Genomic DNA, 12,201 nt, shown 5'->3' on the forward strand with positions numbered 1-12,201 from the left:
ACAAAGTGAAATTCTTTGTTCCTCCAATTTATTATGAAAATGTACAGGGCAATTAACGGTAGGACTTCTGGTAGCGGGCACGGGCTCCAGGTCCACCGAACTTCTTGGACTCGCAGCGACGAGGGTCGGCAACCAGCAGGGTCCTGTCGTACTGGATCAGGATGTCCTTGATCTCCTTCTTGGAGGCCTCATCCACATCTACAAGGAACAAAAAAACACTCAAGGTTATTCTGCAAAGCCCATCGTTCTGTCCAAAGTGTTACTACATCCTGCGTGCTTGTGTCCCTACAGAACACTTAAGTGTCCAGTGCAGCATGCATTGAATACCATGTATCATCAGATGTTCATATCCAAGCTGAAGTGACCTTTTGTACCACTACAAGAACATGGTTCCTTTTTCATTTAGCTCTAATAAAACCACGTTATGAAATTATAATTAATTATTATAATAATTATATTGTACACCAGGTACAAATCCAAAAAAAGTGGCCTACTTTTCCCCAAATTGTGATAAGTTGCATTGTTTAGAAATTGTCCCAAGCAGGGAGATTCTTTGGGGACAATAAAGCACTTTAAGTCACACGACTAAAATTTACACATGACCACATTCCAGTGTATTAATAGTATGTAGCTTTTGAGCTTATGTCATGTTCTTCATATTTATCTGTGTACTAGACATTTTGTCCAGTTTGATCACTGTACCAAAATTTAGTTTGAACTGATTCGATATCACCATTCATAATACAGAGAATTCAACAGTTAAAATGAGCATAAAGCTTAAATCATTAATACAGTACATACAGGTGACACTGCCATTTCTGATTTGATAAGTTGCAAGCAATTTGAGTCAGGATTTATAGTTGTAGTTCATTTGCGATGCTCAATGTTATTATCAGTAAGTTAGTCATTCATCTATACTACTTTCTGCAAGAAAGTTCAGCATTACACCAAGAAAACATTCCAGTTGTATCTTCCACAAAAATATGTACATCTATTGCCCTGAAATACAAAACCCCGGCTCACATTTTCATTAAGTTGAAACATTTACAGCAAGCATTTTCCAAAACACAAGAAGCCCAATTGTAATACTTACACTTCTGGTAGTATGCGACAAGGGCTTTGGAGATGGCCTGACGGATAGCTGGAAGGGGGGGAGAAAATATAACAATTAAACAAAGTTAAATAAATGTGAGATGGAAAAAAAACATTGACACAAACTAATTGCTGATAGGTAAACATGAAGCAACAAATTCATGACTGCCAAGTGAAAAAAAACAACCCTTCTGCTTACCATAGATCTGTGCAACATGTCCACCACCCTTCACTCTGACTCTGATGTCAACTCCAGCAAAACGCTCCTTGCCGAGCAGCAGCACTGGCTCCAGAAGCTGAAAGGAGAGCACATAATGACATCAAACATATATCTTAAAAAGACCACTAGAAGAAAGCTGACAGGACTGGCTGTTTCAAGAATACTGCTGTACACTGCAGCAAAGTACTGAATCCCTACTAGCTTCAGGTAGACTGATGTGTGTCTGACATATGCTATCATCCACTGTAAATATTCCCTTTGAATAATCTACTTGGTATAATATTGTCAGCTGCTAGGCCGGGAAAGACAGTAGGTCTCCACTTTTCATTATCTTGAAATGTATAACATTGAAAAGGACAAGGTTACAACTGACACCCACATCATGCCGCGATGCTCATCCTTATTCTAGCTGACCCATTGAATAATAAATGTTACAGGTGCTGCCCTCAATCAAACATGTGCACCCCTGATGTTAACATCCTTTCTCATGGGGACTCACCTTGTACTGAAGAGTGGCAGGCTCCACCATCTCCAGGGGTCTGCCGTTCACCTTGATCAGGCCATTCCCCCTCTTGCAGTGGGCAACTGCTGTGGCGGTTTTCTACAAACAGAACAATATCAATAGAAACAAGTGTAAGTTAGCTGAAATATAGATTTAAACGTGTTAAGTTAAACACACATTACGTCAATGACTACAGCTCGCATCCTGACTTTACAACACACGTCTGGTTGATGCTAACTCATTTATTAGACTATGTTAAGATCGCTGTCCTTAAAATTTATGGAAGTAATCTGTATCAGGGCAACATGTGAGTATGTCATCCTCTGTAGACTATCAACCGGGCTAATTAGCTACATTAGCATCACGTAGATCCAATACACAGCGTCTTACAGATGCTGTACAGTCTTATGTACCAAAAACAGATCTTCCAGCAAAGTTACAGAATGTCTTGGAGCTATATCTGCCGACATAAGAGTTTAATTACCGATGTATATCAGTGTAAACCACGACACACCGCCGCTTCATGTTAGCTAGCTAAGCTAACGTGCGCTTGCTACACAGGGTGGCCACAACACATGTGGAATAAATTCTACAATTTTACTTACTTTACGTCCAAAAACCTGGACAGATTGCAGGGGACCTTTAGCTGGCATGTTTCTGAAACACACAGGGCACAACAGTTACATTAAAAATCAATTAATACGTGTAATTTTTGTCATTTTAACGGATCGGGCTGAAGAACATACCGTCTTCAGCTAGGGTGCCGTACGGAGAGACCGACGGGGTTTCACAAGCCGAAGATCAGGGGCTGCTGCACGACACGTCAAGCTGCTTTGTGGTAGGATTTGCGACAGCCGCTCTTGCTCTACCTCCATTTTATATTTGTCTTAGTGAACGGTGAAACTGGTGGAAGAAATAGTCGTGTGTCGGGAAGAGTTGTGAATTAAATGGCTAAAAATGACCACGGTAATTGACAAAATGGTGACAATTTGCAGGCAGCTTTTTTGGGTGCATCGTTAAGTCCTGAAAATTATTTAACAGGCGGTAAAGGGCATATTTTCCAAAGAAATAGTGAGGTCACACTTTATTTGTACGGACTTTTGTGAACAGTTTACTTACTGTAAAGATCAGAGCCGTGCTGTAATGCCACATACTACATTTGGCATTTTAAGAGAGCAAACTTTTGATAGAGCAAAACTGAATACTTAAACTGCAAAATAATTTGCATTTTCAATTATTAAATAAGTTGGCAATTGCAATAACTCAACTTCTCTTTATTAACATTTCCAAAATATGTAGGCTACTTTCATATACATAAAATAAAATTCAAGGGGGGAAATATTCCAGATCATTTCAGGTCATATTTTGAAATTAACTCTCAGATTCAGTCTTAATCAACCAGACAATCATCTAGTCCTCATCTTCCCAGACATCTGACAATCAATTTTCAACCAGATTCAGGGGTATAAATTTATGGGACTACTTTTCTCAGTGGGTTAAAATTTCTTCGTCCTTAAAGTGCTTTTAAAGGCTTTAATTTTGGTTTTATAATCCTATTTGTGTGTTTGTGTGTGTGTGTTGTTTTTCTTAATGGTCTGATTTTGTTTTTCTTGTTGTTTATGTAGGTTTTAAGCAGAGGAAATGAATAATCATCTCCCTGCACATTGATTTTTTCCCCCTGTTGTTTGTATGTATTTGTTTAATTTTAACCTGTGCAAATAAATAAACTCAAATATGAAGTCAGTCTCCATTCATTTGCTTTAATATCAGGGTCTGGTACTGTGCATGGTGGATCACTATAGCACTGTCAGAGCCTACAGGGACATTTGAATATAATGGAGCCATTATTAATGTTATTAATGAAACCTGTGCTGTGCCTACAGTGAAAAGTCAAAATTTCTGCTGTGAAAAAAGGTGTCTCTTATTCCAAACAGCTACTGACCTGCTAACCGGCTAAACCTGCTAACCTGCCAGGCTAGAAAAATCAATAAACATGATAGATGCCATCATGTCCTTTAAACAAAATTGCATTGTGGATTGCAGTTTGGTGTGAGGACGAAACAACTGGAAAAACACTGGTGTAATAAATTAAATATGGACTGTATCCCATTTAGTACCATTTGATATTGTGCATGATGGCTCACTGCCATGGCTTCAGATGGAACTAAGCAGCTGATAATGTTATTAATCCACTTGTGTTTTTACTGCTAAGACTAGTGAAAACATCTGCTGTAAAAAGCTCTTTTATCTCACATCAGCTCCTGCTAAAATGTTTTAATTAAATCTTACTACATAATAAATCATTATTTTTGCACATCATAGTTGTTTCAAGAGTGTTTCAGAAAGACAGCATTTAAAAGTCATTACTTTGCCCTCTAACATTCGAACTGTGTATGAGAAACGAAAGGGGAATTTCTTTGGATATACAGTAGTGAATGGGTTTTCTCCACTACCCTGGAATAATAGATTGTATTTTAGTATCTGTCTAAACAACAAAATACAGAAGAAGCAGCAGCTCTGTTCTGCTGCCAACTGAAGGGGACGGGTCAGGATACAGCAGCAAAAAAAAAAAAAAAAAAAAAATTGGATTTAGTTTCTTTACATGGCGTCCAAGAAGTTGTGATAAATTGAGCCCAGCTTATAAACCATGTTGATAGTGATAATCTTATAATTATTTTTCCATTCAGAGGAATCTGGTGGAACCAAGTCACAATATTCATACTTAGCCTATATATTAGATATAGAGTTTAAATCTTGCTTTTTGTTTCTGAATTATGTAATCCAGTAACCATTCACATTAAATCACCATAGACAGCTATGTGTCGATGGAAGTCACCTGGATAATGTAAGACTATGCTTATCTTCCTCATCCATTTTTCTAAATTCCTAAGCAACATCGCCCTCTGGTGTTAGTGAAATTAATAACACAATTTCAGGTGTGACATCAGTGTCATCTCATATGGGCAAGGTCGTATCATCAACCAGAGGCTGTCTGGCAGAGATCACTGCAGAACACTAATTTGCTCTGCGTTAAAGCTCGACCCCTTTACATCAAACTGTACAAACACGCTGCAGCTTGATTCAATCAAATCTCATTTTTAAGCTTGTGGTGAATCTAACCACAGAGATCATGTGGTTCACAGCGCTTCTCGGGGCTGAGGAGCTGAGGGTCAGGGTATGGGAATGGGACATGACATGGGAAAAAAGGAAGTGTGGATCTTTTCTTTTTTTTTCCACTAAATATCAAACTTTAGTCCTACACAAGAGACAACGTTTGATCTCACCACAATTTGGACAACCTTCATCTGACCAAACTAGACCCTGCAGTTTGTGGGAGGAAACTGGCGTCAAATGCTCCTCACTCTGCTTTCTCATGATTCATCATGGAAGTGCAGTTGACAAAAACAAATGGACTTTGTGGTAATTGATTCAATGTGAAAAACTGTCCCAGGATAGAGCCTTTGAGAAGGACACTTGTCGAAAATCTCGAGCACAAACATCCTGCAGTCTGACACCAGAGACGAGGGGAAAGTGTCAGCATCAAGGCGCAGTCTTACCCTTAAAGGAGGGAAGCGGTAGGGCCATTCCTGGGTCAGAGAAGGTCTGAAAAAGATAGATAGCATCTTGGGAATCTGTATACAGTAGTTTGAATCATGTGCACGGTGTGCAGTGCCTACCTATGGCTGACATTTACTGCAGCGAGAGTGGTGTTTATAGTGTCGGCTACAAGCGAACAGGCACCTGGCTTCTTTTATTGTCAGAGGGAATGCATACTCCCCTCGGGGCTGCCTGCTGATGAGCCGTTCTAGATGGATACTGCTTCTTCCAGTCTCTATTTCTGTACTGCTCAGACTCCCAAATTCAAGGCAGGATGGTGCACATATGTTTCAGAATGTAGATTGCAGGTTCATGTTAGATCCCCGTGGCATTCATCCATGCTTTCCTGTCTTTTTTTAAAGTAGTATTAATTCTGTTTTTGGCCACTTGAGGGTAGCAGAACAAGCTGTAAACACATTCATAAAGTTGTTATGGTGAACGTGAACAATCGCCTAATTATAGCCTACATGAAGCAGACAGGGAGGAACATTTGCACTCATTTGGAGTTATGTTTCTGATCACCTGGTGGACACAAACTACCAGACAGAATGCAAAGGGAATGTTATACGCATTGAGATTACATTAAAAAAAAAGTCAATGCAAAGACACAAGTAGACACACGTTCGCCCGGGGCAGCGTGGATTGACAAGTTCAAATGTTTTAAACGTTTTAATGTTTCAAATATTTGCATGTATCCTGGCGCTTTTCCTGGAGACAAGAGGAAAAAAGACAGACTGGAGGGAAATAACTGATAGCTCCAAAGGGCTGACATTCACTGCAGAATTTAGTGATAATTCTCTCTTGGTTCATCACTATGAGTAAACCCTTTCACATTATATTTTGTCATTTGATCCATTGCTAATATACAAATATTGATTATTGCAGCTTTAAAGGTATACTATTCAGGATTTTCTTAAGAAAACAGTAAGTAATCCCTCTTAATCGTCACTTGTGACCCACTAGAAGTGTGTGGCAGTGTTTTTGTCTGTGGAGACTCTGCTCTCTGCTTGTATTTTCTTATTCTCTTATTATTTAGCTGTGTTCAGGACACTTTTGGGTGTCAGCCTTTGGGCAGAGAGGCCACAGCGGACAGGATGAAGCTCTGCATTCACACAAAATCCAGCAATGCGGCACCTCGTGCAGGGTTGTGCGGAGGCGTGGGCGTGTTTATTTGTACTTTAGAACATGAAACAATCAGAAAATAATGTTTTATTTATCTGATTCACGGCTTTGTTCTCACCAGCGCCGCTCACTCTCTTTGTTCACTCTCAAGCTCACTCGACCACCGCTGCACTCTCTCTCTCTCTCTCTCTCTCTCTCGGAAGAATTTTGAATGCTGTTACAAATGTTTACAAACACCAGCTGACAAATCCAGCATAGTGCACCTTTAAAGTAGTCTCTAAATTCACAGTTTTGCTTCAGAGGTCTGTGTTGAAATAAATGAAGACATGCAGTAGGTGTGCGGACCATTTCCCTAATGCTCCTGTGGTGACAAATTGCTTCATTTAAGAGTCATGTTAGGCTATATGAAAGACGTAGTATATAGCCTACTCTAGTCTTTTCCTTTAAACACTGGTCTATTCTTGTAAACACTCTCTCTTTCCCTTTCTTTTTCCCTTTCGGTGTGTGCATCTGAGTTTATTAGTCAACAGTTAAATGCAAAGGATGTAGCTGAAGAGGCTCTGTGAGGGGACCCCAGGCTGGATGTCAAGCTTTCAGATAAACCTGTGTTTGTGTTGGTGTTATGCCCCAGCCTCCCCCCCACTCCCCCCCCACCCCCGTCACCGTCTGCATAGGAAACATGTTTAAGGCTGCAGAATCATCCCTGATTTCCTGCTCTGTTCAGCAGCCCCCTAAAGCATACAATCCTTTTGTGTTACTAACTGTCAAGCTCATCTTACAAAATCCAGACCTCTCAACCATTTGAAGTTAAACGCTCTCAGATTACGTGGCAGCGGTATTTTCAGCACAACTGTCGCTGAGTCTACTGAAAACCCTGCACAATCACATTAGGACTTTTTCTGTTTACGTATGGTAGATAAAATCATAACGTTCTTAAAAGATCCAGGACTTCTAAATCCCACTTTTTTTTTAAAGAGACACACACTGCTTTAGAAGAGGTGCAGAGCTTGCAGAAGGAGGAGAGTCTGCAGTCATCCAGTAAAATAGCTGGCAATAAATAAAGACCACACCATATATGTGCATTTCCTCTGCATGGCCTTATGGAAACACATCACCTGGAGGTGCGACCCCTCGACCTTGTCTTGTCACAGCAGCCCGAGCATGAGACAACGTTCTCAGATTTACAGGGGAGGAGATGCTGTTCCTGGCCCGCTATAGCGTCTCATTTGACCATAATAGGCCTTGCGGTGGTAGAAAAAGTGTTGCCGGTAATTGAAGTTTCCCTGAGCAGAAGGAGAAGATCTGCTAAGCCCGGTAGGCGGAGAGGCCGAGAGGGGCGCAAAAGGTTTTGTGAGGTATACAGAAGTGCAGTTACCATGGAAACCGGGGAAAACTCTTTTGGGCTCATGAGGCAGAAAAGTGTCTTCCCTGAGAAGCAGCTGTGAGGCCCATGAATCTGCAAATATGATTCAAGGCAACAGGTCTTACCTTTTATATCCTTGTGCGAGGATCCATAAATAGCTCTCTCTCATATATATATATCTTATCATTTATCTGTGAAACATTTAAATGTAACAACATCCTCAATTTTATGACACATGCACAACTCAAGCTATTCATACTCATGCCTTAAATAATCAAATGAAACTAGGAAATAATGTATTCACTTACATATATCTGTACACTATATATCTGTAGTTTTTTTCATTTTTAAAGTGAATGTTTGCTGCTGTAGATGATAAAATCAGACAGAATATGCCTACTTTCTAAAGTCACATCAGTTGTACATCTGCAAGACTTTGTCAGATTCAGGTCTCTTTCTCAGAAACAAAAATCCCAAGGTGGTGCACCAAAGTGCCACAAAAAAGGGGGGATTTCCCAAAACTGCCATAAAAGTAACCCTTGAAAATGAGAGGTACAAAAATGACTGCCACCGCTCCTTTTTTTTGCCTGTCGCTGTGCCATGGCAGCAGTAAATATTGATGTCTGTCTGCCTGACTGGATGACAGCTCATAGCACTAAAATGTAGCCCGGTATTGAACCCTGGTTTGGACTTGAGCCCCTTCCATTAATTTGGCTATTTCAGCACACATTTACCACATAGCGATGGGCCTTGCAGCTGTCCCGTGCTCTGTCAACTTCCATCTGGCCTCGGAGTTGGGGCCACAGGATAATGCTGAAGTGAAGCAGGCTCGGTCGTGCAGTGGACATATTGTGTCTCCTCCCAGAATGCAATGCTCTGCAGATAACAGTGATGGATCCGTATAGCCAAATTTGATGTTCTTTTCTTTGCTGCAAGACTTTGACTGATTTACTTTACTTTTTTGTTTTATTAATTTGGGGAATTTATGGACCTTCGTTCTTTGTTTTGTAAAAGATGAGTCTATCTGCGGTAGAGTGGAGAGGAATATGAAGGTTTGCAGTCATTTCAGACAATTTGACATGCCTTTTATACACAGTTATGGATCTTCCATATCTGACAACACTTTATTACAGGGGTATATTTATTGCATCTGTCCTGGAGTTGGTATCCCTCTAATGATCTTTCTGAGACCTCTTCCTTTTTGTCTCATTAAAGGTTTATTTTGGGAGCTAACCTTATGAATTAACGATCTAAGGATAGAAGGTGTTGTATGCTGTGCAAGTCCTTTAAGGCAAATTTGTGATTTGGGGCTATATAAATAATATCAGCTTGACGTGACTTGACATAAGACTGTTTTTATTATACTTAATGCATTAAGCATATGGGGAAGAAAGTAAGCAAAATATGAGTAAAATCTATTTATTTAGTCTAGTATGATCTATGGAGCACAATTCACTTTGAGCATCTGCCAGATTCAGAGAGGAATATGTGTTGAAGCCATGGGTTGTGTTGTCATGGGGACGCAGCCATAACAAGTTCATTGGCTGATGAAGTGTCTCAGTCGATGAACTGTGCCAGACGAAAGTTCAACAGGTTTAAACTTTTCAGAGACTGCGTTACACGCTCCGTGGATGCACCATCAATGCATATGTTTGATTAGAGTAATTGTAATTTAAAATTGCTATACAACATAATTTATAATAGCTTTATTTATACAGCACTTTTCAAAACATAGTTACAAAGTGCTTTACAATTAAAAACAGAGCACATTTGAAATGCTCAAACAAGCTGAAAGCCATAAAAACTAAGCACATTATAAAAGCACAAGTAAATAAAATGAACTAAAATGCCATAAAATATAATGATATCATCGAAAAGCAATTTTAAACAAGTAAGATTTAACTGTGATTTAAAAGACAAGACAGAGATAGCAGCCCTGATCTCCTCAGGCAGGTCATTACAAAGTCTAGGAGCCCTGACTGCAAAGGCTCTGTCCCCTTTATGTATCAGTCTGGACTTTGGAACAACAAGAAGCAACGTCCCCGATGATCTCAGGGAGCGGGAAGGGACACAGGGCAATAAGAGATCTGATAGATAGCTTGTGGCAAGGCTTCTCAGGGCTTTGTAAGTAATCAATAAAATCTTCAAATCTATTCTAAAAGCAACAAGTAGCCAGCGAAGGGACGCCAAGATTGGTGATCATGTTTCCTAGACTGAGTTAAAATCCTGGCAGCAGAGTTCTGGATGAGCGGGAGGCAGGAGAGGCCAGAGAGCAGGGAATTACAGTAGTCCAGTCGACCGGTTATGAAAGCGTGAATGACAGTTTCCAGATTTTTGGCAGAAAGAAAACGTCTAATCCTTGAAATGTTTCTGAGATGATAAAAACAGGGTTGAACCATTGAAGTTACATGTTTTTCTAGGGTGAGGTTTTGATCAAAGATGATACCGAGGTTTCTCCAGTGCTGCGTTATTAAATGAGATAATGAATCAAGATTGTTTGTCAAAATTTGGTTGTCTGCACTTCCTTGACCTATGATTAATATCTCTGTATTATCAGCATTTAGCTACAGGAAATTTTTGTGACATCCATGTGTGGATGTCATTCAGACAATTCAGCAGGTTGTTCTCATGGTTGCTTCAGGGTCACAGTTCAGATAGAGCTGAGTATCGTCTGCGTAAAAATGGAAACTGATATAATGTCAGTACATTCACACCATGTACGTTTATAGTGTAAATGTAAAAAACATTGTTGGGAATAATTGGAGACGTGTGCCTTGAAACAGGTGATTTTTTTTATGGTTAATCCTTTCACTTCTATTGTCAAGATATCACTTCACTGAGAGATTTTTTTTTTGAAAGGAGGAAAATATGAATTTGATACTCAGTAAAAGACTAAATGATTTGCTGTTTTGTGTGTGTGTGTGAGCTTCATATAAAACTTGACCAGCATTCAGGAAATTTTTATGTTTGAATTCATGTGAAAAATGAAAAAAAAAAAAAAAGGCAGTTCTTCAACTTGCGATGGCTTTGTTTGGATGTGAGATCCCAGCATATTTGGTTCAGGAAAACAAAATTATTCCATCCCGCTCACTCAGAAAGCCTCATTATGTATTTCAGCACAGCTTATTGTTTATAGAGCAGGTTGAGGAGCTCAAAGCTGCACTTGACACATTGAATTCATGGAGCTGATCTGGCAGGAGGGCAGGGCCAAACTTGCCAACATAACAGCCTTTCACTCGCCATTTGTCTGCGCTGTCACACACGCACCGGTACTTCCCCTCGATCAATCACACTCACTGACACACACACACTCACTCAGCTCGCCCACACAATCTGCTACATCACCCTCTTTCTCTTCTTGTTCCATCTCCCCCTACTTATGTTTCCCCATCTCAACCTTTCTGTGAGTCTGTGTCTATGTGTGTGTGTGGGTCGACTCTGGTCAGGGTTCATGTATGAGGCAGTGGAAGCGGGGTGAGGATGAGGCCATGTGGGGTCTGGCTGACACCAGCTGCGATAAAGCCAGAGAGTGTCACCACTACACCAAAGCCTTCTTTATTCCGCACTTTCATTTCTCCCCCCCCCCACCCCCCCTTTTCCCTCCTATCTCCAGTGTTTCTATCTGATGGGCTGTGGAACACTGAGCTCCAGCCTGCTTTGGCCCTCGACAACATCTGGGAATCCAATGATGAATATGATTGCTGCCAGCAACTAGCATCCCCTCATTTCTCTCCCTCTCTCTCCCTCTCCCTCTCTCTCTCTCTCTCTGGTTGTGCCTGCACACATATTAAAATGTCCAACAGATGATGAAGTGTGACCTTGACAACATGATAAGTACATGTTACAACTTGTGGTCCATTCCCCTCATAAGTGTACGTAACAAACGAGCGTCGTGTCATGCTGCTGTCTTGTGTTTTCGTGTAGTTTTTCTTCGCTGTCTCAGAGTATATTCATTCATTTTGTTAGAGTACTTTCAGTGTGTTATTAGAGTATATTATATCCATATTATGTTTCATGGTGTCTATGCTGTGGGTGTAATTCTGTGCTCAGTCACTGTGTGTTCCAGGCTCCCAGGGGGAGAGGAGACGGGGCTGGGAAGCTCTGATGGGAAAGTGGGCCAGCGCTCTCAGCCCTTCGCTGGAGAGCTCCTTAAAAGGCCTGGAGAGATGATGTCGTGGACTCTTCCCCACTCTCCCCACCCCCCCACTTTATGTTTTTTTTCTCCCCCCCCCCACCCCCCCTCCTACAGCAGTGGAGAAGCCCGGCTGCAGGAGCAGAGCCAGGATTTGGCCATCAGCACATCAG

The 12,201-nt window shown here is 40.8% G+C and overlaps 1 protein-coding gene and 1 long non-coding RNA gene across 3 annotated transcripts; one reads left to right on the forward strand and one right to left on the reverse strand.

The window, feature by feature from the left end:
* Nucleotides 1-11: 11 nt before the first annotated feature.
* rps16 (ribosomal protein S16) lies at nt 12-2,644 on the reverse strand. 2 transcript variants are annotated; one of them, XM_042404097.1, is made up of 6 exons: nt 2,561-2,644; nt 2,420-2,471; nt 1,812-1,913; nt 1,292-1,388; nt 1,094-1,141; nt 12-198 (listed from the first exon to the last, which is right to left on the reverse strand). In XM_042404097.1, exons 2-6 carry the CDS (start codon nt 2,465-2,467, stop codon nt 53-55), a joined length of 441 nt encoding a protein of 146 aa, XP_042260031.1. In that variant the 5' UTR covers nt 2,468-2,471; nt 2,561-2,644; the 3' UTR covers nt 12-52. The 2 variants fall into 2 exon arrangements, with proteins under 2 accessions (XP_042260031.1, XP_042260032.1); XM_042404098.1 differs by having other exon boundaries at nt 2,416-2,471; nt 2,561-2,597.
* A 67-nt stretch (nt 2,645-2,711) lies between these two features.
* On the forward strand, nt 2,712-3,553 carry LOC121891270. The gene is made up of 2 exons (XR_006094074.1): nt 2,712-2,780; nt 3,440-3,553. It is a non-coding gene; the product is annotated as an uncharacterized LOC121891270 (long non-coding RNA).
* The last annotated feature ends 8,648 nt before the right edge of the window (nt 3,554-12,201 follow it).

Source organism: Thunnus maccoyii, chromosome 23, assembly GCF_910596095.1.
Source record: "Thunnus maccoyii chromosome 23, fThuMac1.1, whole genome shotgun sequence".
Lineage (NCBI taxonomy): Eukaryota > Metazoa > Chordata > Actinopteri > Scombriformes > Scombridae > Thunnus > Thunnus maccoyii.